Below are 26,752 nucleotides of genomic sequence, written 5' to 3' on the forward strand. Positions count from 1 at the left end.
GGCAGTGACATATACTCAGCGCTATAGAGCCGGTGGCAGTGACATATACTCAGCACTATAGAGCCGGTGGCAGTGACATATACTCAGCACTATAGAGCCGGTGGCAGTGACATATACTCAGCGCTATAGAGCCGGTGGCAGTGACATATACTCAGCGCTATAGAGCCGGTGGTAGCGACATATACTCAGCACTATAGAGCCGGTGGCAGTGACATATACTCAGCACTATAGAGCCGGTGGCAGTGACATATACTCAGCACTATAGAGCCGGTGGTAGTGACATATACTCAGCACTATAGAGCCGGTGGTAGTGACATATACTCAGCGCTATAGAGCCGGTGGCAGTGACATATACTCAGCGCTTTAGAGCCGGTGGCAGTGACATATACTCAGCACTATAGAGCCGGTGGCAGTGAACATACAGAGGCTTCTGTCACGTCATTGGAAAACACCTCTGACTTTCCCCTGCTGAGAATTGGCTGGTAAGGATGCCGTGCCCTCGTCAATCATGGCTGCCGACGCAATGACGCCACTATCAGCAGCTGCGTTTCAGCAATATTTCCTGCAGACCGATTTTGCCCGGCATGCAGTGGGGCGGCGCCTGGCTCTCGTCAACATGGCTACCCCCATGCACCGGCTGATCGCTCGGCGGCAGGCGTAAGTGAGACCTCGGGGCGGGGGAGGAGTGTGAGGAACGGGATAGTTGGTCGTTGCGTCATTTTGGGCGGGAAGTGTTCGAGGCCGGCAGTAAGTGGAGATGGCGAGTGCAGGAGGAGGAGGGGGCTGAGCCCAGACTTATGTGCACGTACGGGCTTCGTGGTAGCCATTAGGAGAGGAGTGAGGTGCTGCCGTACAGGGCGGGTGTGCTCCGGTGTCCCGGGCCGGTCCCTCACTAGTGTTTACCTCAGGTAGCAGCAGGTTGGACAGTATACAGTTTGTCTCTTCTAGACGCCATAACTTTTACCTCAGGGCAGGTAATAAGAGTGTTGTTTTCTTTTTTTAATGCTCCGTCCCAGTGTAGACTTGTGCTGCCCTCTCCATTGGCGGGTGCTGAGGGTTAGCTCTGTTGGCCCTAAACACTTAGGGGCCCAATCCATCAAGATGTTAATGTGTAAAATCACCTTAAAATTTCATTTTTTTTTACCCAATTTTTAAGCCGTTTAAAAATGTTGCCGTTCTTGTCAGTAGTCCTGGCCGGCTCTGCCAAAGGTGATGGGGCATGGTGATGCCCGACCTGCAAACACGTCCACATTTACCGCACACTCGTGGTTGCTGGCTGGAGTCACAGCGCTGGCGTTCTGCGGTTGTACGTTGCGCCAAATTATTTAGGTTGTGTGGTTCACAATGAGTTAATGCATCTTACGCCATTGGAGAGGGTTGTCGCACCGTGCGATACGAAGTGACACGTCGGTCCTGTAAGTAATTAGCAATGGGTGAGACAGGTTTCCCATTCTGGCAATGGTGGGCCTACATGCCGATCTAACAAGCTCACAATGTAATCCCGAATACAAAACTACTATCGTTAAACGAAAACTCCATCTCTGGAATAATCTAAAATAAAATGGCGTACTCCGGAGTATTGGGAATGAAATAAGAGTAAGGCTGTGTTCACACGTAGCATCTTTTTTGCGTTGTCGCTGCGATTTTAAACGTGCGATTTTGCAATGAAAATGCATAAAAAAGCATCCTATGGGATTCCGCAATGCTGTGCTAATGCTGCGGAGTTTCCGCGGCGGAATCGCATCGCGGAAAAATCTGCAGCATGCTCATTAATTTTGCGCAATTGCGGCGATTCTGCACGCATAGGATTGCATTGTTCTGCTTACTTTCCACATGTGGCGGTGCACACCATGCAAAAAGTAAGCAGAACATTTGCGGATGGTACCCACGGTCCGGAGGAGAGGAGATTCTCCTCCAGGCTCTGGGTACCATATCTGTGTAAAAAATAGAACCTTTCCGATGTCCCTCGCAGCGTCACCAGGCTTCAGCGATGCTGCCGGCAGGTCCCGTTCCCAGTGATGCATTGCGACAATGACCTTTGATGACGTTGCAGTCTCACGAGACCGCGACGTCATCAAAGGTCATTGCCACAATGCATCACTGGGAACGGGACCTGCCGGGAGCATTGTGAAGATCGGGAACGCTGTGCGGGACGTCGGAAGGTGAATATAACCCGATTTTTTTATTTTTTTTTATCATTAGATCTTTTTACTACTGATGCTGCATAGGCAGCCTCAATAGTAAAAAGTTGGTTACACTCATCAAACACTGTTTGAGTGTGACTAACCTGTCAATCAGTTCTCAAAGCGATGCTACAGATTGCTTGGATAACGTTAGTGTTCTGCAAGCTAATTACGCTTGCAAATCGCTAGTTTTTCCGCGGGAATTTAAAATGCGGTTTTCCCGCGGAATGGAATTCCCGCGGTAACTTCCGCAAGAATTCCTTAACGGGTGCACATAACCTTAACACTGGCTACTTTTGAGCTGGTTACAAGTCACCTTTAACCCATAATGTTAAATCTCATACATATACCTTGGAAGGTGGGGACTATGCTACACCTTCAGCTCAGCTCCTCACCAGAACTGCAGTGTGTGCAAATTTCCAGCTGAAACAAAGTACAACATTATTTAAATTAGTACACATGCACTTCCCGCGCTTAATACGCATGTGACTAAGAAGATAATGCGGTTTTACCGTATCTAATGATAGTGAATGAGTAATTTACTCAGCGGAGACGTAGCGCCTCCACGACATGAATTGACATGCTACCGTCTGGAAAGACACTCTTCATGTGCGTCTGCGCAGGAAAGCCGGAGGCGTCTCAGAACACATAGTGGAGATGGGATTTCATGAAATCCCATCCACTATGCTGTAACATTTGGCCGCAGTGGGTTTGATGCCGCGGATGTACGCAGCGTTCAACCCACAGCGTTTACTGACCGTGGGAACATGCCCTAAGACTAGGGGCAGGGAATTTCATAAGTAGCACCACTCCAGCGCTGGAATAAAGAAAAAAAATAAACTCCGTTAGGCCGGGATCACACATGCGAGGAATACGGCCGAGTCTCGCATGGTAATACCCGACACTGCTGTCAGCACATGGGAGCAGAGGGTGCAGCTCCATTTATTTCTATGCAGCCGCACGCTCCGCTCCGGAGTGCCAGCGCCAGAGCTTGGTTTTAACCTGCGAGACTCGGCCGTATCTCGCTGTGTGATCCCGGCCTTAGAGTGATGTTGGTTCAAGGTCTGTCAGCACAGATTGACTGTTCAAACCAAGTACAGGTGTCCGATGCACCCTTAGTGTGGCCAAATATTTAAGTACACTTTCCCACGTGCTTTCACTTTGTGGTATCACCATGTCCAGAACTACCTGAGCCACTATCAATATTTGTTGTATGGCAAACACTGCAAACAAAATTAAAAAAAAACCTTGTATTGCTGTAGTCATGCTGTCCTAAAGAACATAGCCATCTAATCACTTGCCATATACCGCATAGTGAATGGCATAATAAAATAAAATAAATTCTTGAATTTAACGGTTTTTGTTCATTCTACCTTCCAAAAACCACTGTAAGGTATTGTTCAGTCTATCAGTAGTTGGTCAATAGTCAGTATGTGTAAACTGTGTTCCAAATTATTATGCAAAAAGAGTTTAGGAGTGGTAAGGTTAGAATTTTTTTGTTTGTCATTTAAACTCCATGATGGTGATGTGTGTCAGGGCTCTTTATATCACTGAAAGCAATTGCAGATACCTGTGCAAATTAGTTTGGCAGGTGTGTCCAAATAAAGGCAAGACTACTTAAGAAGGCTGTTCCACATTATTAAGCAGCCTGCATTTTTTGCCAAAATGGGAAAGAAAAAGGATGTGTCGGCTGCTGAGAAGCAACAAATTGTGGAGTATTTAGGTCAAGGCATGACTAAAATCAACATTGCCAAGACACTTCATCGTGATCGTCGCACAATCAAGAAGTATGTAGCTGATTCCCAACACACACGTGTGCGTGCTGATAAGGAAAAATTGAGGACTCTTTCCAACAGGCAATTGGGTCAGCTTAAAAGAGAAGGCATTTTTGCAGCTCATCATAGCAACAGACAAGTTTTTGAAGCTGCTGGTGCCTCCAACGTCCCCCGAACAACAAGATGCAGGGTCCTTCAGAGGTTTGCAGCTGTGCGTAAGCCATCCTGTCGACCACCTCTATCCACTGCACACAAGCAGAAACGGCTCCAGTGGGCCAAACGATACGTGAAGACTGACTTCCAAACTGTTTTGTTCACCGACGAGTGCCGTGCAACGCTTGATGATCCAGATGGATGGAGTGGAGGATGGCTGGTTGATGGACACCCCATGAAAACACGGCTAAGGCGCCAACCAGGAGGAGGTGGAGTAATGTTTTGGGCTGGAATCATGGGGAGAGAGATTGTCGGACCCTTTAGGATTCTTGAAGGGGTAAAGATCAACTCCATAATCTGTGGAGTTTCTAAAACAGCACTTCCTGTCATGGTTCAAGAGGAAGAACCGTGCTTTCCGCAGCAAGATCATTTTCATGCATGATAATGCAGCGTCTCATGCTGCAAATAACACATCTGCATCTCTGGCTGCTATGGGCATAAAAGAGGACAAACTTATGGTGTGGCCACCATCTTCCCCTGACCTCAACCCCATTGAGAACCTCTGGAGCATCATCAAAAGGAGTGTCTATGATGGCGGGAGGCAGTTCACATCTATGCAACAGCTCTGGGAGGGTATTCTGTCTACATGCAAAACAATTGAAGCCCAAACCATCCAAAAACTGACAAATTCAATGGACGAGAGCGTTCGGAAGCCTCTTTCGAACAAGGGGTCCTATGTGCAAATGTAACATCACCTAGAATAAAGTTTTTACTTGAAAACTGATTTCATTTTGTAATAAGCTGATAATGCTTATAATTTCACAATTGACCATTTTATTGTTCAAAATAAAAAGGTTGAAAACTCTGCTGTGCATAATAATTTGGAACAAGCATTTTGAGTGTTTATTATTTTTAAAAATATACTGTTTCATAGGCAGTTTGTTCAAAAACATTGCAATTATACTAGAATATTAGATGACTGGAAAATAACAATGACTGCAATTCATATAGGTAATTTAGAGAAAATATAAGGAAATATTTTTGCATAATAATTTGGAACACAGTGTAAGCCAAAACCAGGAGTGGGTGATAAATACAGAAGTGGTGTGATGTGTTTCTATTATACTTTTCCTCTGATTGTTCCACCACAGGTTTTGTATTGCAAATACTAAGGTAAAATACTGATCGTGTGAGCGTTGTCTAAAGCCCCCGTCTCACATAGCGAGATCGCTGTTGTGTCACCGATTTTGTGACGCAACAGTGATCTCGCTACGTATGACATAGCAGCGATCGGGCCCCTGCTGCGATGTCGCTGATTGTGCTCTAATGTCCTGGGTCATTTTTTGATCGCTGGTGTCCCGCTGGCCAGCATGCATTGCTGTGTTTGACAGGGACAATGACGAACGACCTCAATAATACAGGTCTGAGAGACAGGGTATCATTATCAAGAGAATATAGTGTGCAAAGCAGTAATCAAAGCAAAAGGTGGCTACTTTGAAGAACCTAGAATATAAGACATATTTTTAGTTGTTTCACACTTTTTTGTTAATTATATAATTCCACATGTGTTAATTCATAGTTTTGATGCCTTCAGAGTGAATCTACAATTTTCATAGTCATGAAAATAAAGAAAACTCCTTGAGGTGTGTCCAAACTTTTGGTCTGTACTGTGTGTATGTTGTGGTGTAGTATCCACTGTGTCCGCTGGGGGCGCTGTGTGGGTGTCCCAGGACGGGCGTATAGCCATATCCAGGGTGGTAATAGGAGCAGGATCCCAAATGACCGTTATGTTTCCCAAGGTGGGTGGCCTTGGGATGAAGGCTTGGTTATGTGTTGATCAGCAGAGCTACTGCTGATGTTCTGTTCCAATGTGTTAGGGAAGCCTTTAGGTGGTTGGTGAGATGGTTGGGACGAACCACCTACAAATCTATCCAGGGGCGTGTGTCTAAAACGCCCATAATGAACAGTATGTGTGTGAATGGTTGTAGGACCTGCGATGAGGTCATAGCCATGTGATCCGGTGGGCGTGGCTACGGTCCATATAAGGTGACCAGGGAAGGTCACATGAGCGAATGCCTGGACCCGGTTGGTCTGTATGGAAAGTCTCGTCTGGCTGACGTGGTGGAAGATGAGGCTGCCTTCCTGAGTGCACGTGTGGGCGCTGTGAGTAATCGCAACGTGTGTCTGACAATTCCCTCGAGGGAACGGACGTCTGCAGTGTGAAGCAGCTAAGAGGTAACCCGGACACAGGATTGTAACTAAGAGACTGTATAGCCTATTGGCTGGATGAAGAACAGCCTGTCTGACCAGAGGGCTAAGGGGAGCAGAGCTCCACTGTGAAGATACCCTGCTATAAGACTGTTGCATATTGCTTTGGTTTATGATGATGAATAACCCGCATGGACTATGTTAATGTCTTATGAAAAACCCATGCCGGACCTGGTTATTTGGCTGCCAAGCGAGTGTCCTCCAGCCTGGGTAACAAGCGCTACCTTACTAATATATACAAAAAAAGAAACAGATTCGGCACCGCTGCACCACCGTGGTCTCTTAAACAAATCTAAAGAGACCCTTCACACACTATATGAACGCCACATACCATAAGGAATGAGTGCTCAATCCTGAAGAAATATAACAAAATCCAATAACAATGAAATGAAAGAAAAAAGGATGGCACTCACCATTACCAAAAGTAGAAGTCTTTATTTCATGGATAAAAGTGCATGGACTCGTGAAAAATGTAAAGAGTACGGACGACGGCCGTTTCGCGCTCCTGCGCTTCAACAGGTCCTAATGATTAGGACCTGTTGAAGCGCAGGAGCGCGAAACGGCTGTCGTCCGCACTCTTTACATTGCTCCCGAGTCCATGCACTTTTATCCATGAAATAAAGACTTCTACTTTTGGTAACGGTGAGTGCCATCCTTTTTTCTTTCATTGTGATATATATATATATATATATATATATATACACACTGCTCAAAAAAATAAAGGGAACACTTAAACAACAGAATATAACTCCAAGTAAATCAAACTTCTGTGAAATCAAACTGTCCACTTAGGAAGCAACACTGATTGACAATCAATTTCACATGCTGTTGTGTAAATGGAATAGACAACTGATGGAAATTATTGGCAATTATCAAGACACACTCCCTAAAGGAGTGCTTCTGCAGGTGGGGACCACAGACAACATCTCAGTACCCCAATGCTTTCTGGCTGATGTTTTGGTCACTTTGAAATGTTGGTTGTGCTTTCACACTCGTGGTAGCATGAGACAGACTCTACAACCCACACAAGTGGCTCAGGTAGTGCGGCTCATCCAGGATGGCACATCAATGTGAGCTGTGGCAAGAAGGTTTGCTGTGTCAGCGTAGTGTCCAGTGGCTGGAGGCTCTACCAGGAGACGTTTAGGGGGCAGCAGGATGGCTACCTCATCCTTTGTGCAAGGAGGAGCACTGCCAGAGCCCTGTAAAATTACCTCCAGCAGGCCACAAATGTGCATGTGTCTGCACAAACAGTTAAAAACAGACTCCATGAGGATGGTCTGAGGGCCCGACGTCCACAGATGGGGGTTGTGCTCACAGCTCAACACTGTGCAGGATGCTTGGCATTTGCCGCAGAACACCTGGATAGGCAAATTCGCCCTGTGCTCTTCACAGATGAAAGCAGGTTCACACTGAGCACATGTGACAGACGTGACAGAGTCTGGAGACACCGTGGAGAGCGATCTGCTGCCTGTAATATCCTTCAGCATGACCGGTTTGGCAGTGGGTCAGTAATGGTGTGGGGTGGCATTTCTTTGGAGGGCCGCACAGCCCTCCATGTGCTCACCAGAGGTAGCCTGACTGCCATTAGGTACCGAGATGAGATCCTCAGACCCCTTGTGAGACCATATGCTAGTGCAGTTGGCCCTTGGTTCCTCCTAATGCAGGACAATGCCAGACCTCATGTGGCTAGAGTGTGTCAGCAGTTCCCGCAAGATGAAGGCATTGAAGCTATGAACTGGCCTGCCCGTTCCCCAGACCTGAATCCGAATGAGCACATTTGGAACATCATGTCTCACCCCATCCTCCAACGTGACATTGCACCACACACTGTCCAGGAGTTGGCGGATGCTTTAGTCCAGGTCTGGGAGGAAATCCCTCATGACAACATCCGCCGGACTCATCAGGAGCATGCGCAGGCGTTGTAGGGAGGTCATGCAGGCACGTGGAAGCCTCACACAATACTGAGCATCATTTCCTTGTCTTGAGGCATTTCCACTGAAGTTGGATAAGCCTGTAATTTGATTTTCCACTTTGATCTTGAGTATCCTTCCAAATCCATACCTCCATGGGATGTTAAATTTGATTTACATTGATCATTTTTATGTTTTCTTGTTCTCATCGCATGCTATTTTGTAATGAATAAAGATTTGCAGCTACGATATTTCATTCTACCATGTGGGATCTTAGTGTTCCCTTTATTTTTTTGAGCAGTGTGTGTGTACAGGGGTTGCACAAAATAATGGAAACACCTAACGTTTTGGCATCATTATCTTCGAACGTGTTAGAAACATGCAAACTGTGACATATGGTAATGTTTTGTAGTTGATTATTTGTGATATGTGTATGTAAATTAACTTTGTTTTGCAGAATTGTAAGAACATTGATGAGAACCTGATACCAATGGCAGACCTCTCGGATTTTCAAAGAGGCCAAATTGTTGGTGCTCGTATGGCAGGCGCTAATGTAACAGAAAGTGCCTGTATGCTTGGCATGTCAAGAGGTACTGTCTCCAAAGTAAGGACTGCGTTTGAAAGAGAAGGAAAAACGTCCGCAGCAAAGCACAGGTCCGGCCGAAAGTCAAAGTTGACTGAGAGAGACCGTGGGACTCTTAAGCGAATTGTGAGAGGATCACAGGGCCATGGCTCCAAAAATCACTGCTGAACTCAATGAATACCTACAGAACCCAGTTTCCACGAAAACCGTTCGTCGGGAGCTGCACAAATCTGGCTTCCACGGAAGAGCTGCAATTTGAAAACCGCTGCTCTCAATGACAAATGTTTCCAAGCGTTTAGAGTGGTGTAGAAACCTCCAGAATTGGTCCCTCGAGCAGTGGAAACACGTGATATTCTCAGACGAGTCATCGTTTACCCTATTTCCGACCTCCGGCCGAGTGTTTGTTTGGAGACAGCCAAAAAAAGCATTCCATCCAGACTGCCTTCTCCCAACCGTAAAACATGGCGGAGGTTCTGTGATGATCTGGGGTGCTATGTCGTGGAGATCCGCCGGGCCAATGATATCCCTTCATGGAAGAATTGACAGCCTTGACTATTTAGGCATTTTGGCGACCAAGTGCATCCTATGGCTCAAGCACTGTTCCTGGAGGGGAACGCCATCTTTCAGGATGATAATGCACCAATTCATACAGATAGAATCGTTAAAGCATGGCACGAGGAACATTGTAATGAAGTTGAGCATCTCATTTGGACCTCACAATCCCCAGATCTCAACATTATTGAGCATTTATGGTCATTTTTTAGAGATTCAAGTTAGATGTCAATTTCCGCCGCCATCGTCGATCAAAGAACTGGAAGGTGTTTTAAATGAAGAATGGGCTAAAATTCCTTTGGAATCAATTCACACCTTGTATGAATCCATACCTCAGAGAATTAAGGCTGTAATCGTCGCAAAAGGTGGACCTACACCATATTAAACTAACTTTTGTTGATGTTTCCAGGTGTTTCCATTATTTTGTCCAACCCCTGTATATTTATATTAGCTGAAGAGCCCAGCGTTGCCTGGGCATAGTAACCAACTGTGGTTAGTTATAACAAATTATAATGATTATATTGCACATAAAAACTGTGCATCTAATCCTATCCTGTGTGATACAGACTTGCTTTGCTGTGTATCTAATCCTGTCCTGTGTGATACTGTCTGCTGAGCCGTGTATCTTATATTATTCTGTGTGATACTGTGTACTGAGCTGCGTATCTAATCCTATCCTGTGTGATACTGTCTGCTGAGCCGTGTATCTAATCCTCTCCTGTGTGATACTGACTGCTGAGCTGTGTATCTAATCCTATCCTGTGTGATACTGGGCTCCCCCTGCAGTCTGTGTCAGAGGGTGGTCTGTGTTGGCACGTTAATAAATTGTGTTATTTCCAGCTTTACAGAAGGACGATAACACCATAGAAATGATAAGAATAATAGGCCTCAGTTACCACAACTGTCTACAAAGAAAACTGTTGCTGATAGCAACCAATCACAGCTCATTTTTCATCTTTTAAATAGCTCTGGGACAGTGTGGCGACTTTTGTGTGTCGACTTTTATGTGGCGAGGTTGGTGTATGTGTGGTGAAATGTGTGCTAAGGGTGGCATGTGTTGAAGCACGTGGTAGTGTGTGGCGCATTTTGTGTGTGTGTGTTCCTATCCCCCTGTGTGGTGAGTATCCCATGTCAGGGCCCCACCTTAGCAACTGTACGGTATATACTCTTTGGCGCCATCGCTCTCATTCTTTAAGTCCCCCCTTGTTCACATCTGGCAGCTGTCAATTTGCCTCCCAACACTTTTCTTTCATTTTTTCCTCATTATGTAGATAGGGGCAAAATTGAATTGGAACGCGCGGGGTTAAAATTTCGCCTCACAACATAGCCTATGACGCTCTCGGGGTCCAGACGCGTGACTGCAAAATTTTGTGGCTGTAGCTACGACGGTGCAGATGTTAATCCCGGACATACATACACACACATACCTTGAGCTTTATATATTAGATATAATGTGTGTCAATGATAGATAGATATATATATATATATATATATATATATATATGTCAGTCTCTGTGGTTGATCCACGGGCGTCTGAGGATGCATAGTGGACATGGAATTTCTTGAAATCCCATCCACTTTGCTTGTAACAGCTGGCTGCTGTAGGTTTGATGCTGTGTTTTTTTTTTTTTTTTTTTAAACTGCGGTGAATATACAGAGCATCAAAAACTTATCGCAGGCACACAGCGTTAAACATTGATCGGTAAATGGTGGTCAGTCAGTGTAAACGGACCCTAAAGTTGTTGCCAAGGCTTATCCATTTGTAGTCTCAACCTAAGTGTTTTTCTTGCTGCAAAATGATTGACCTCCCAACCTCATGTCACTAACTACATCTAATATACTACGGTGTTACTAGTAGCTTTTTAAAAGGATTGTCCAGTGCTGTTCACTTCTGAATAAGAAAGTGAGCAGTGCCGACTGTCACATCTACACCTGCCTGCCGGGACATGCACATTCGGCAAGTGTTGTGCATGTGTCATATTCTAATAATACAATGATTCCGATACCATGTGGATGTGAGCAGCGCTAGACAAACCCTTTATCCATGTAATAGTTATATGGAATGTCACTGGAGCAGAAATGAACCTTTACATCAACAGTTTTGTCACACGTGACCACACTTGGAAAAGGGGATATTTTAAAAGTAGGTGAATTGCAAAACGACTGCTTCTTACATGTTAGGATTACTGGTATCAACACATTTTTAACATGCACAGCTTATGTTAGTGAAAACCACCTCTCATTTTTAAACTACTGTGGTAAAATAAAACGTTGATGAGATTGGTTGGCATGGGCAATACAGACAGGGTTTCTTTAGACACTTTAGATAAAATATATTAAAAAGGGTCAGATTTTCATTTTCCTGTAGAATTTTAACATGCAAGACTGTGATAGCTTACATGATACAATACTTCTGATAGTGTTCTCATGTACAGCACCATGGAATCAATGGTGCTATATAAATAATAACGTACTATTGTACGGTCAAGTGTTTTCAGGACCAAATAGCACTTGGACGTGACAGACATGAGAGCTGCTGTTAGGCCCCCAGCTGCTGTGGCTACCTGTCTTTAATCCCACACACCCAATCATGCCACTTTTTCTTATTTTGTTTCTACAGCTTCTATGCAACAATATGAGCTATAAAAATGGTCAGACATTTTGAATTTATGCTTTTTGTTAAATTACTTAATTTTTCTCTATAGTCATTGAGAGAATAAAATTGTTTGCCAAATTAGAGAGATTACAGATATTTCTATTAGTGAAGTGTATTATAAGACCTTGTTCACATCTCAGACAGTGGCTCTGAAATGAATGCATCCCTTTCTCTGGACACATTGATAGAGACTAATGAACCCATTTTATATTAGGGTACCGTTACACATAACGATGTCCCAGCGATCCCACCAACGATCCGACATGAATGGGATCGCTGGGACATTGTTAGCTGATCGCTGGTGAGCTGTCACATAGACAGCCCCTCCAGCGATCAGGACAAGCGAGCATGCTGGCTACCAACATAAACATCGGGTATCTAAAGGCCGCGGGGCCCTTAGAAACCCGATGTCTACCCTAGATACCAGCGTGCACTGCAGGCAGGGCGGGAGATGGGAGGCAGAGTGGCGCAGACAGACCGGTGTAGCTCTATCTGCTACTCCGGTCTGACAGACTGGAGTAGCAGATAGCAGAGCTACTCCGGTCTGTGCGCCGCTCTGCCTCCACCTCCCGCCCTGCCTGCAGTGCACGCTGGTATCTAGGGTAAACATCGGGTTTCTAAGGGCCCTGCGTCCCTTAGAAACCCGATGTTTACGTTGGTAACCAGCGTGCAGCGTCGCTCATCGCTGGCTCCCGCTGCCACACGCAGCGATGCGCGCTGGCCAGCGGGAGACCAGCTATAAAAAAAAAAAAAAGGGGCCAGGACAATCCAGCACGATCAGCGATACCCCGCGGGGGGGGCGATCGCCGCTGGTTGTCACACACGGCGATCTCGCTGGAGAGATCGCTGATGTGTCACAAAATCAGTGATCTCGCCAGCGAGATCACTGTGTGTAACGGCCCCTTTATTTCATAGTCATTAAAGGGAATCTGACAGCAGCTCAGGGTTTGGACAGAGACCCTTATTCCATTAATGTATTACTCACTGGGTGCAGCAGTTGTGTCTGAGTCACAATTTTCACTGCTGCAGATTTAGCAGAGCTCAGATGTTAAGCGATGTATAATCGACCCACACCACAGCTTTCTGTGCACATTGTGTAGTGACAGTAAGATGCTAATCAGTTCTGGCAGTGTGATTGAGCTAGGAGGCACAAGACATCTAGTAGTGTAGTGATGATCTCCTGCTGATAAAATGCTTATTGTATTGAAACAGCAAAACATATGGCGCTCTTGGATTAAATGGCAAAAAACTCCTACAGATTCCCTGCATGTTTGAGATCGTGTACTGAAATCCTTAACCATCGCTGTGTTCTGCCATTTACTGCACCGTGACTGTAGTTGTGACCAACTGGCTCAGTCCAGCATTTGCTGTGTGACCGGAAGTTACTTTCTCATTGTAATTCTATGAGATTCAAGATAACGCTCTGAAAGACTTAAGGGGGCTTTACACATAGCGATATCGCTAGCAATATCGCTAAAGCATCACCGATTTTGTGATGCAGCAGCGATATTGCTGGCGATATCGCTATGTGTGATACTTACCTCCGACCGGCTCCCCCGCTGTCTGGTGCTGATCGTGCGAAATTGGCCGGGTCCATTTCTCGTCGGGCGCTTCCTGCTGACGCCAATGAGCGACGCGTGGACGCGGGCGGAGGACGTCAGGATTGCCGCATCTGAAAGGTAAGTAACGACCGCCAACTGCTGCTATGTTGCTGGTGAGATCTGCCTGTTTGGCAGCTCACTAGCGACCATTTAGCGATGCACCAGCGATCCTGACCGGGTCATATCGTGGTCGGGATCGCTGGTGCATCACTAAATGTAAAGGGGCCTTTACATTAAGAAAGGATTTACCGTAATTTAGGGGTGAGGTTGGAAAGAACTGTGCTTACATGCCCCTTTCTGACCTCGGATGGAATAGTACGCCAGAGGTCAGATCCCCCGCTTTGATAAGGCTATGTTCACACGTCTGAAATTCCCGCATAAAATAAGCAACACACTGAATTCAATAGAGAGAAAAAAGGGATTTTTCCAGCATCCAAAAAATTCCAAATTTATTGTAGATAAAAACATTAGAGCAACAACCGCAGTTAACATGATGTTGTGAGGTTTAGGCTACGTGTTTCAAACAGAACACAAAATTCACACATGAGAAGAGCATTCTGCCCAATATGAATAAACATGAGAAAGTTAGATTAAAAAGATCCTTTTATTAATCATCACATAAAACCACAAAATGGTAAATGAAGTAATCTGTGTTTGGGAAACAAAAATAGATTCCCCGGAACTAATTCAAAGCCTAGGCAAAAATAAAGTGCACCATAAGGGAAATTCCCCAAAAGAAGGGGGGCAGTAAGGTGCCCTTATCAAATCATTACCCTGTACATACGATCTCAAATCACTATAGGTCCCATAAATATCAAAGTATCCTAGTACAGGATAAAGAGACTGCTAATGAAAAAGCACTGTGGCTAGTATGCAGAGAGTCGCCCACCATAGAGGCTATACCTTCTTTGCTGGATAAAGTGACGGTGCAAATTAAAGTGCCATATCGTGCTTACCCATATGGGTGAATGTCCAAGTTCCAGGAACGTGCCCCGACGCACGTTTCACCTATCTGGCTTCCTCGGGGGGCAGTGTTTCGAACAGAAACCTGTTCTTTCTCAAAGCTGCTCAGTGCACAGGATGGCATGATTAACCCCTTCACCCCCCAAGGGTGGTTTGCACGTTCATTACCGGGCCAATTTTTACAATTCTGACCACTGTCCCTTTATGAGGTCATAACTCTGGAACGCTTCCATGGATCCTGGTGATTCTGACATTGTTTTCTCGTGACATATTGTACTTCATAATAGTGGTAAAATTTCATTCAAATAACTTGCGTTTATTTGTGAAAAAAAATGGAAATTTTCCAACTTTGAATTTTTATGCCCTTAAATCACAGATACGGCACACAAAAAACTTGATAGATATACATTTCCCACATGTTTACTTTACGTCAGCACAATTTTGGAACCAAAAATTTTTTTTGTTAGGAAGTTGAAAGGGTTAAAAATTGACCAGCGATTTCTCATTTTTGCAACACCATTTTATTTTTACGGACCACATCACATTTGAAGCCACTTTGAGGGATCTATATGATAGAAAGTACCCAAAAATGACACTATTCTAAAAACTGCACCCCTCAAGGTGCTCAAAACCACATTCAAGTAGTTTATTCACCCTTTAGGTGCATCACAGGAATTTTTTGAATATTTAAAAAAAAATCGGGTTCAATTTTTTTATTTTACAAAGGGTAACAGGAGAAATTGGACTGCAAAAGTTATTGTGCAATTTGTCCTGAATACGCTGATACCTGATATGTGGGGGGGAACCACTGTTTCGGCGCATGGCAGAGCTCAGAAGGGAAGGAGCGCTGTTTGACTTTTTCAATGCAAAATTGGCTGGAATTCAGATCGGACGCTATGTCACGTTTGGAGAGCCCCTGATGTACCTAAACAGTGGAAACCCCCCACAAGTGACCCCATTTTGGAAATTAGACCCCCCAAGGAACTTATCTAGATATGTGGTGAGAACTTTGAACCCACAAGGGCTTCACAGAAGTTTATAACGTACAGCGGTACAATTAAAAAAATCATATTTTTTCCACAAAAATGATCTTTTCACCCTCAAATTTTATTTTCCCAAGGGTAACAGGACCCTAAAAGCTATTGTGCAATTTGTCCTAAGTACGCTGATACCCCACATGTGGGGGTAAACCACTATTTGGGTGCATGGCAGAGCTCGGAAGGGAAGCAGTGCCATTTGACGTTTTTGGCTGGAATTGAGATCGGACACCATGTCACGATTGGAGAGCCCCTAATGTACCTAAACAGTGGAAACCCCCCACAAATGACGCCATTTTGGAAACTAGACCCCCTAAGGAACTTATCTAGATGTGTGGTGAGCACTTTGAACCCCCAAGGACTTTACAGAAGTTTATAATGCCCGGTCATGAAAATAAATCTTATTTTTTCCACAAACATGATCAATTAGTCCCCAATTTTTTTTATTTTCCCAAGGGTAACAGGAGAAATTGTACCCCAAAAGTTGTTGTCCAATTTGTCCTGAGTACACTGATACCCCATATGTGGGAGAAAACTATTGTATGGGCACACGTCGGGGCTCGGAAGGGAAGTAGTGACGTTTTGGAATGCAGACTTTGATGGAATGGTCTGCGGGTGTCATGTGTGTTTGGAGAGCCCCTGATGTACCTAAACTATTGAAACTCCCCACAAGTGACATCATTTTGGACACTAGACCCCCCCACGGAACTTATCTAGATGTGTGGTGAGCACTTTGAACCCCTAAGTGCTTCACAGAAGTTTATAACGCCCGGGCGTGAAAATAAAAAAAATCATTTTTTTCCACAAAAATAATATTTTTGCCCCCAATTTTTTATTTTCCTAAGGGTGACAGGAGAAATTGGACCCCAAATATTGTTTTGCAATTTGTCCTGAGTAGGCTGATACCCTACATGTGGGGGTAAAACACTGTTTGGGCGCATGGCAGAGCTTGGAAGGGAAGGAGCACCATTTGACTTTTTCAACTCAGAATTGGCTGGAATTGAGATCAGACGCCATGTTGCATTTGGAGAGCACCTGATGTGCCCAAACAGTGGAAACCCCCAATTCTAACTCCACCCCTAACCCTAATCTCAGCCCTGGCCCTAACCCTAGCCCTAATGGGAAAATGGAAATAAATACATTTTCTTTTAATTTTATTATTTTTCCCTAACTAAGGGGGTGATAACAGGGGGTTTGATTTACTATTTATAGCGGGTTTTTATGTTTGGCAGCTGTCGCACGCTAAAAGACGCTTTTTATTGTAAAAATAGTTTTTGCATCACCACATATTGAGAGCTATAATTTTTCCGTATTTTGACCCACCGAGTCATGTGAGGTCTTACTTTTTGCGGGACGAGTTGATGTTTTTATTGGTACCATTTTCGGGCACGTGACATTTTTTGACCGCTTTTTATCCGATTTTTGGGTCGTAGAATGAACAAAAACCAGTGTTTCATGAATTTCTTTTGGGGGGGGGGGTGCGTTTACACCGTTCCGCGTGCGGTAAAATTGATAAAGCGGTTTTATTCTTCGGGTCAGTACGGTTACAGCGATACCTCATTTAGGTAGTTTTTTTTTTAATGTTTTGTCGGTTTTATGCAATGAAGACTATATAAAAAATATTTTTGCATCGCTTTATTCTGCGAGCTATAACTTTTTTATTTTTTTGCTGATGACGCTGTGTGGTGGCTCGTTTTTTGCGGGACAAGATGACGTTTTCAGCGGTACCATGGATATTTATACGCGTCTTTTTGATCGCGCGTTATTGCACTTTTTGTTTGGCGGTATGATAATCATTGTTTTGCTTCGTTTTTTATTAAGGGGTTAACTAATGGGACAGTTTTATAGGGCAGGTCGTTACGGACGCGGCGATACCTAATATGTGTACTTTTTTGTTTTGTTTTTTGTTTTTTTTTATTTCCAAAAAATGGATTTATTAGGGGAATTTTTTTTTTTTTCTAATTTATTTGGCTTTTTTTTTTTTTTTTTTACTTTATTACATAGTCCCAGGTGGGACATCACTGTCCTGTGACAGATCACTGTGACAGATCAGCGATCTGTCACAGGCACTGCTGCAGACTTCCTCATGCCTGCGCTTTGCAGGCACTGAGTAAGTCAGCTCCCTGCAGGCCCCCCCGAAGGCCCCCGTCGCCATCTTGGATTCGGGGGCCTGCAGGGAAGGAGCCCCCCGCAGCAGCGCTGCACATTGCGCTGCCGTGGGGGGCTCAGGGAAGCACGGAGGGAGCCCCCTCCCTGCCGATGCTTCCCTTTAACCCCCGGTACACCGCGATCATGTTTGATCGCGGTGTGCAAGGGGTTAACGTGTCGGGGGCGGTCCGTGACCGCCCCTGACTCATTGTGCCGGGTGTCAGCTGTGATAATCAGCTGACACCCGACCACGATCAACGGCGCTCACCACGTGGGCACTGCTGATCGCACTAGACGTACTATCCCGTCCATGGGCATAGGGGCCCGGGTCCCATGGACGGGATAGTACGTCTGATGTCAGAAAGGGGTTAAATACTTGCTCTAGCCAATGAGCATAATGCAGCACTCACATGGTGAATAATTAGTGAATCACATAAAATCACAAAAAACATCAATACACAAAAGAAAAAAATATATGACGTAAATACAATTGAATGAATGCCCACCATGAGCAAAGTAAGCGGAAAATGTGCGGATGGTACCCACGGTCTGGAGGAGAGGAGATTCTCCTCCAGGCTCTGGGTACCATATCCCTGTTAAACAAAAGAATTAAAATAAAATATCGCGAGACCGCTAGGTCATCAAAGGTCATTGTCGCAAAGCATCGCTGGGAACGGAAATTGCCGGGAGCATCGCTGAGGCCTGGTGACGCTGCGTGGGTGCCGGAAGGTGAGAATATCACTTTTTTTTTAACATTATATCGTTTTACTACTGATGCTGCTTATGCAGCCTCAATAGTAAAAAGTTTGTCACACTTGTCAAACACTTTGACAGGTTGGTGACACTTGTCAATCAGTTTTCCAAGCAATGCTACAGATCGCTTGGAAAACGCTAGTATTCTGCAAGCTAATTACGCTTGCAAAACGCTAGTTTTACACGGGAACTACAAATGCGTATTTCCCGCGGCATAGAATTGCGGGAATTCCGGATGTGTGCACATAGCCTGAAGGCTCCGGCTGTGAGCCCGCATCAAAGCCGGGACATGTCTACTATTTAACAGCTGACATGTGCCCGCAATAGGCGCAGGTGAAATTGTGATCCACCTGTGCCTATTAACTAGTTAATGCCGCTGTCTAACGCTGACAGCGGGATTTAACAAGTGTTTCCGGCCGACGGGCCGGAAATACGCGCATCGCTGACTCCCGTCATGTGATCAACGGTCAGCGATGCGTTGGTATAACAACCAGAGGTCTCCTTGAGACCTCTGTGGTTGTTGATACCAGATTGCTATGAGTGCCACCTTGTGGTCGGCGCTCGTAGCAATGCTGTAATTCTGCTACATATAGGTGATCTAATCATCGCCTGTATGTAGCAGAGGTGATTGAGTTGTGGCAGCTTCTAGCCTCTCAATTAGACTATTGAAGCATGCCAAAATTAAAAAAAAAAAAAAGTTTTTAAGAATATGAAAAAAATACATATAAGTTTAAATCCCCCCCCCCCCTTTCACCCCATTCATAATAAAACAATAAAAAAAATACACACGTATTTGGTATTGCCGCGTTCAGAATCGCCCGATCTATCAAAAAAAAAAAGGATTAACCTGATCGCTAAACGACGTAGTGATTAAAAAAAAAAAAAGTCAATATAACAGAATTACGTTTTTTTGTTGCTGCGACATTGCATTAAAGTGCAATAACGGGTGCTCAAAAGAACATATCTGCACCAAAATGGTATCATTAAAAACTTCACCTTGGCACAAAAAAATAGGCCCTCACCCAACCCCAGATCACGAAAAATGGAGACGCTACGGGTATCGGAAAATGGCACAATTTTTTTTTAAGCAAACTTTGGAAACTTTTTTCACCACTTAGATAAAAAAGTACCTAGCCATGTTTGGTGTCTATGAACTCTCAGTGACCTGGAGAATCATATTGGCAGATCAGTTTTAGCAGTTAGTGAACCTAGCAAAAAAGCCAAACAAAAAACCTGTGAGATTGCACTTTTTTTATTTTTTGCAATTTCATTGCACTTGGAATTTTTTTCCCGTTTTCGAGTACACGACATGGTAAAACCAACTGTGTCTTTCAAAAGTACAACTCGTCCCACAAAAAACAAGCCCTCACATGGCCGTATTGATGGAAAAATACAAAGGTTATGGCTCTGGGAAGAAGGGGAGCGAAAAACGCAAAACCAAAAAAAGCTCCAGTCATTAAGGGGTTATGAAAGGATTTATGCTAAGTTAGGGGTGAGGTTGGAATGTACCGTGCTTACATGATGCAGGTGAGGGATTAGAACAACTGTGGAAACAACAGAAGAAAGTAGGTAATTGAATATACACTTAACATACCGTACATTAATGATAAGAAAATTTGGTATTTCATTTGAGTTTGCTATCAAACTGAAGTATGTATTAAAAAATGTTTTCTATTTAACACACTTATGTCTTGAGTTTTGTTTTATTTTTCAGTGAAGCAAACAAGCAGAATGTACGTTGTCAGAAGTGCCTAGAAATGGGTCACTGGAGCTATGAGTGTACTGGGAAAAGAAAATATTTGTACAGACCCTCCAGGACAGCTGAATTAAAGAAAACATTAAAGGAAAAAGAGGCTCGATTGCTTTTAGGACAAAGGTAAATGTACCCTTGAATTATGTATGACTTTGTGTGATCTCTGAAGCCTGATGCTCACATTTCACATTTTAGCTGCTTGTTTAATTTGGAGAATCGACAAGTACCAAAACATCATAGAAATAAGGTCACCATAAAATATATAATCAATAATACAATATTTATTAGAAAATCCTATTAATGTATATAATAGATCATTACAATGACGAAGCTGCTTTTGACGAAACGCGCGTCGAGGCTGCTGAGTGGGACTCTCTTGAGGGCACCTACCTTCACCTACAAGCATAATGACTTCAGGTACAACTTTCCCCTGGTTTTAGGGGGCCTCCTACACTTCAGCTGAGGTTTTGTCAGGAACACCGCACTTGCTCACTGAGCCAGAGCGCGTGTCCTGAGTACAAAGACTGTGCACAAAGATACCTGCGGAGCGGGCAGCAGTGGTGACAATGCATGCTCCAGGACCTGAATCACGTGACTGCTGGGGGCGTGGCCTAAGCTCCACGGAGCTAGGAGCTGCAGGGAAACTCCTAGAAAGGTAACTACAGGACAATGTTACCAAGGGGCATAGACAGAAACCAGATCAAGCCGAGGTCAAAGCACGAGATAGCAATACAGTACCAAAGGATTAGACAGAATGGATAGTCAGGACGTAGCAATAGATCAGAAAACCAGAACGGGCATTAGACGGTACAATAGGGGTAAACTGTAACGATAGCCAAGCCAGGAGGTCAGAACCAGCAAAGACAATGGTACCAAAACGAGAGACGGAGTACAGAGTGAAGGAACAAGCCGGGTCATACACGGGAAGCAAACAAACAACGCAGAGTACACGCACACCAGGGGTCAGACACACCAGAACAGCAGTATAAGGCCGGGGTCACACTAACCGACACAAAATACGGTTAGTATTTTTACATGCGTAATACGGATGAATGGCCCCTAAACAGTGCTCCGTATGTCATCCGTAATCAAGGTGTGGTCACGTATTTTGCACATGTAAGCATCCGTATGGCATCCGTATAGCGAGATTTTCTCGCAGGCTTGCAAAATGGACATATAATGGAGCCGTATGACAGGTTTTAGAACAGAAACCAAAGAATAGATATAGACACATAGAATGCATATATGCATTCTATGTGTGTCTGTAGCTATTCTTTCATTTCTTTATTAAACCTGTCAGTGTGAGTTTACTGTATAGCGCACTGAATTGCCGGCTTTGCTAAAAGACACCTGGTGCGTATTTCTCGCAAGTCACATGTGTGGTCCGTGTGTAATGCGTATTTTTTGCGCACCCATAGACTTGCATAGACGGGCGTAGTACACTGACAATCGCAGCATGCTGCGATTGGCACGGAGCGTAGAATACAGATGAGAAATATACACCTGGTGCGAGGGACCCCATAGAGAATCACTTGTCCGTGCCTAATGCGTGCTTTTAGCACCTCTCACTTGGCCGTATTCCTCGCCAGTGTGACCCTGGCCTAACTTACAGAGAATGCTAGTTTGGAGTGAGTATAAATACCCCTCCCAGATCCAAAGAGAGGCCGGCAAAAGTTAACCCTGTGAGATCAGGACATTAACCATGACAGGTTTTGTACCTGCAAGATGTGGACAGGCCAATTGCTTTATTTAGGACTCTCTTGTCTGGTAGCTATATTGTCATGATTGCTTGACTATCTCTATTTAAATTTATATATTTTTGATATTGTATGACTCTTTAGGATAGTCTAATTGTTAGGGTTTCAATTCATTGATCTGGTCTATTGTCATATTGCTTTGCTTATTTGTAAACCAGTAATTTTGTACTGCCTCTTCGATAACTCTTATATTGAACCCCGGGAAGGTGATGCTCCTCTTCAGTAGTCTCAGTTGTTCTTATGTTGTCTCATGCTTCTTATCAGCTCTAACAACTATTGTAATGATCTATTATATACATTAATAGCATTTTCTAAAATATTGTAATATTGATTATATCTTTTATGGTGACCTTATTTCTATGAGGTGAATGTACTCTTTAAATTAAGTGTTCACGTTTAGGAGTGTTAATCCTACATACTCAGTGTTCATGAAGCTATAGCCAGGGCTGTGGAGTCGGTAAGCCAAACCTCCGACACCAACTCCGACTACACAACTCCAACTCGAACATATATTGCTTATATTTAAGTGAAAAATCTATTGTAGTACAATGTGAACATCAGACATTTAATCATTTTTATGATACAATAATAAAGATATTTAGATAGCACATATATATTTATTGGAATACAACTTTAGAAGACAAAAAACTAATAAATTGTAAATATGTAATATTGATTACATATATTATATATAATCACTATGTAATAAACTGTGTAAGTGGCAAAAAACAGTTTTCAACAAAAACATACTAAATAACATTTGTGCAGTCTGTGAATTTGTTCTAAGAAATAGAATTGCCTCCATCAGATCCTCCTTCATAGATGACCTCAAATGTGACCTAATAATTTTAAGTCTAGAGAACAACCTCTCTACACTAACTTGGGTTGGAGGCAAAGCCGTAACCACATGGGCAACATCTCTAACAATTTCCGGGTATAAAGGAACTGCCTCATGCACAGTCAGTTTTGATGAACGGTTGAATTTTTCTTTGATAGCAAGTGAAACATTTTGCTGAAATATGGTCAATCTGCTTGCTATAGGAGACGGAGGGAAATCTTTTTCCTTGCGACAACGCTTTGCCTGCTCCATGTCATCTAAATACTTGTCAAAATCAAACTCCTCATCTGATGAGGATGAAGATATGGCAGCAGTAGCACTGTCAGGACCCAAGTCCTCTTGTGCCTAGCAGTTCTCCTGTAGGCCACTCATCCTAACTGCTACCTCAGTCAGAGCTTCCTTTCCTTTAGTAAGCTGTTGATCATCAAGCAATATACGATGACTTGGGTCCATTTTCTTTTCTAATAACTGTGTCTCTCTCCATTTCATTGAAGCAGAAATGCCATCTGCGATTAAACCTCCTCTTTGGGACAGGCAAAATAGCAAGTTCTTTCACTCCCTTAAGAAAATGCCAGGAGCTAAATCCTCAGCTTGTAATTTTTTAGTCACGGTAAATGGGTGATTAAGCAATTCCTTCAATTCAGCCACCTGTGTCCATTGACCTTCATTTAGGGTTACCTGAGGGTTCGTCATATCTATAAGAAAAAGTTTTAGTTCAAGCAATCGCTCAATCATTAAATAAGTGCTGCCCCACCTAGTGGCTTGATTGACAATTGCCCCTTTCCCAGCACGTCTCTTCAAGATGGAATCCATGTTTAGGGTTTCTGGCGGCAATAACCAATTTCCTCGCTTCTCCAATCAGATTTCCAGCATGTCCCTCTTGCAGGCTATCTCTTATTGCTAGCTGCAGCGTGTGCACAACACAGCGCATGTGAAGAATATGAAAGTGTTTCGAAGCAGCTTCAACAAGATCATCTATTTCTAAAGTATAATTATGCTGTTCTTCTGTTGTAATATCTGTTTGTTCCTCAGTTGCATGAACAGCACTGTGGCCTTCCATCTCAAACATACGGAATACTAAATTTTCTTCTAGCTGTTGTTCATTACTCTCATCAGTTTAATTGTACTTATCATGTTTGAAGCATTGTCCGTTACAATAGCAAGAACCTGTTCTTGTGTGAATGTAGCCTTAGATCAGGAATAGAACAGCCATTTATAAGTCATTTCATAACTTTCCCAAATTGCTATGAAAAAATATTAAGCACATTCTGCATTGAACTACTCTACCCAATTTATTATATATTTTCGGAGTCGGTCCATTTTATACCGAATCCACGACTCCGACTCCACAGCCCTGGCTATAGCTTCAGATTTAGAGGATTAGCTTTGTTGGTGTATTAAGTACCAAAACATGTATATGTCATTCGATAAATCATTAAAACACAAATACCAAGATCTACATAGGACAGATTTACACATCTAGTTTTTGGGATCAATCTCCATGTGTTATTTGCAAAGTGCTTAATTTGAAGGCCTGACAATATATTGGGATGTAGATGTATGAAAAGTAATTTTTGTCCATATTTTATGAACTACTTACACCCATATTACAAACAGAGGCTTGCTAATGTATTCACCCCCTTTCTTTTTTTTTTTTAATACTTATTTTGTTAGGTTACAACCTGTGTTTAAATGTTTTTGTAATCCTGCCTGTGTGTGAATAGTCAAAGTTGGTGAAGTGAGAAAAATTTAGGCATAAATTAAATTTATGGGATCAAATAACTAAACATTGGCATGTGCATATGTATTCACCCCTTTCACTATAAGTCCCCTAAAAATTTCTTGTGCGCACAATTACCTTCATAAGTCACATGCTGAGTTAAAGGAAGTCCCATCTATGTGCAATCTAAGTGTCACATGGTCGGTCTGTATATACATACCTTTTCTGAAACGCCACAAAGGATGCAACATCATTAAGCAAGAGGCACCACTAACCTAACAACAAGGAGATCTCCAAACAAGTCCGGGACTAAGTTGTTGAGAAGTATGAGTCAGGTTTGGGTTATAAAGAAAAAAAAATATCTGATCCCTTAGAGCACCATAATTTATCATCAATTGGAAAGAATATGGTACCACAAAAAAAATTGCCAAGAGTGGGCCGTACACCAAAACTCTCAGTCTAGGCAAGGAGGGCATTAATCAGAGAGGCAGAGCTCATCACCCAAGAACACCATTCCCCACAGTGAAACAAATGTGGTGGCAACATCATGCTGTGGGGATGTTTTCTGGCAACAGGGACAGGGAAAATGATCCGAATCGAGGGGAAGATGGATGGTGCGAAATACAGGGATATTCTTGAGCAAAACTTGTTTCGGTCTGTCAGTGATTTGAGAGGTTGGAAGTTGGACCTCCGTCCCAAAGACAATGACCCAAAACATACAGCTAAAGCAACACTCTAGTGGTTTAAGGGGAAACGTGAATGTTTTGGCATGGCCTAGTCAAAGCCCAGACCTTAATCCAATTGAGAATCTGCTCAGAGATGAAGATTGCTGTTCACCAGAGGAAACCATCTAAAGGTATTGTCACACTTAGCGATGCACCAGCGATCCCGACCAGAGACATGACGCGGTCAGGATCGCTGGTGGATCGCTAAGTGGTCGCTAATGAGCTGCCACAGGCAGATCTCACCAGCGACATAGCAGCGGTCGAGGGTCGTTACTTACCTGTCAGACAAGGCGATCCTGACGTCCTCCCGTCCACGCGTCGCTCGTCGGCGCCACAGGAAGCCCACGACGAGAAACGGTCTAGGACGTTCTCGCGCGATCAGCGATAATCAGCGGGGGAGCCGGTTGGAGGTAAGTATCACACATAGCGATATCGCTAGCAATATCGCTGCTACGTTACAAAAAACAGTGACGTTATAGCGATATTGCTAGCGATATCGCTTAGTGTGACAGGCCCTTAACTTGAAGGAGCTGGAGCAGTTTTGCCTTAAGGAATGGGCAAAAATCCCAGTGGCAAGATGTGGAAAGTTCATAACAGTTATCTAAAGCAACTTGCGTAATCACTGGTGCTCCCTAGACCTCTTTCTCTCCTCCACATTTATTCGTTCTTCACCCAATCACACCTCCAAAACATCTTCCGAATATCCCCCATCCTCTGGAATTCTGTGCCCCAACACGTCCGATTAGCCATTACATTCGGAACCAGAAAACCCATCTCTTCAAGAAAGCTTACAACCTGCAATGACCATGCTGCCACCTTAACACCATGAGAATTACTGCAACCCCCTTCCCCCAACCTACTGTCTCTCCCATCATCCTGTAGAATGTAAGCTGGTCATCTTCCCTCTGTACCAGTTTACCATTGTTAGTCTACTGTAAGTGATATTTGTATTTTGAATGTAACCCCTTCTCATGTACAGCACCAGGGAATCAATGGTGCTATATATAATTATATAAATGCCTTAAATTGTCTGCCGCTCTGATCCAGGCCGCCGCTGCGATCACGAGGCTGTGAAAGGGGTGTATCAAGGGGGTATAACGAGAGGGGTGTAATGAGGGGGGAGTAATGAGAGGGATGCCGCGTCAGACCCCCGCCTGGACCCACCGCTTGACTACACGCGCCGGATCCCGCCGCTGCCTGCCCACCCACCTCTGTGCAGTCACAGCCGGCAGGCAAGACCGTGGCTTGAGGCATGTGCTGGAGATTGGGTATGGCCACCTTCTGGTGGCGCCACACACCATCTCCAGCACAAGCCGCAAAACACTCTTTCCTGCCAGCTGTGAGAGGGGTGTAACGAGAGGGTGTAATGAGGGGGGG

The 26,752-nt window shown here is 44.0% G+C and overlaps 1 protein-coding gene across 1 annotated transcript in view; it reads left to right on the forward strand.

The window, feature by feature from the left end:
• The first annotated feature begins 503 nt into the window (after positions 1–503).
• Positions 504–26,752, forward strand: part of ZCCHC10 (zinc finger CCHC-type containing 10) — a 36,200-nt gene continuing 9,951 nt past the window's right edge. The window contains exons 1-2 of the mRNA XM_073547925.1: positions 504–657; positions 20,297–20,458. Coding sequence (XP_073404026.1) covers positions 509–657; positions 20,297–20,458 — 311 coding nt within the window. The 5' untranslated portion in view covers positions 504–508. The remainder of the gene's footprint in view (positions 658–20,296; positions 20,459–26,752) is intronic.

This window comes from Dendrobates tinctorius, unplaced genomic scaffold, assembly GCF_039654945.1.
Source record: "Dendrobates tinctorius isolate UK_male_01 unplaced genomic scaffold, ASM3965494v1 ptg000001l, whole genome shotgun sequence".
In the NCBI taxonomy this organism is placed as follows: domain Eukaryota; kingdom Metazoa; phylum Chordata; class Amphibia; order Anura; family Dendrobatidae; genus Dendrobates; species Dendrobates tinctorius.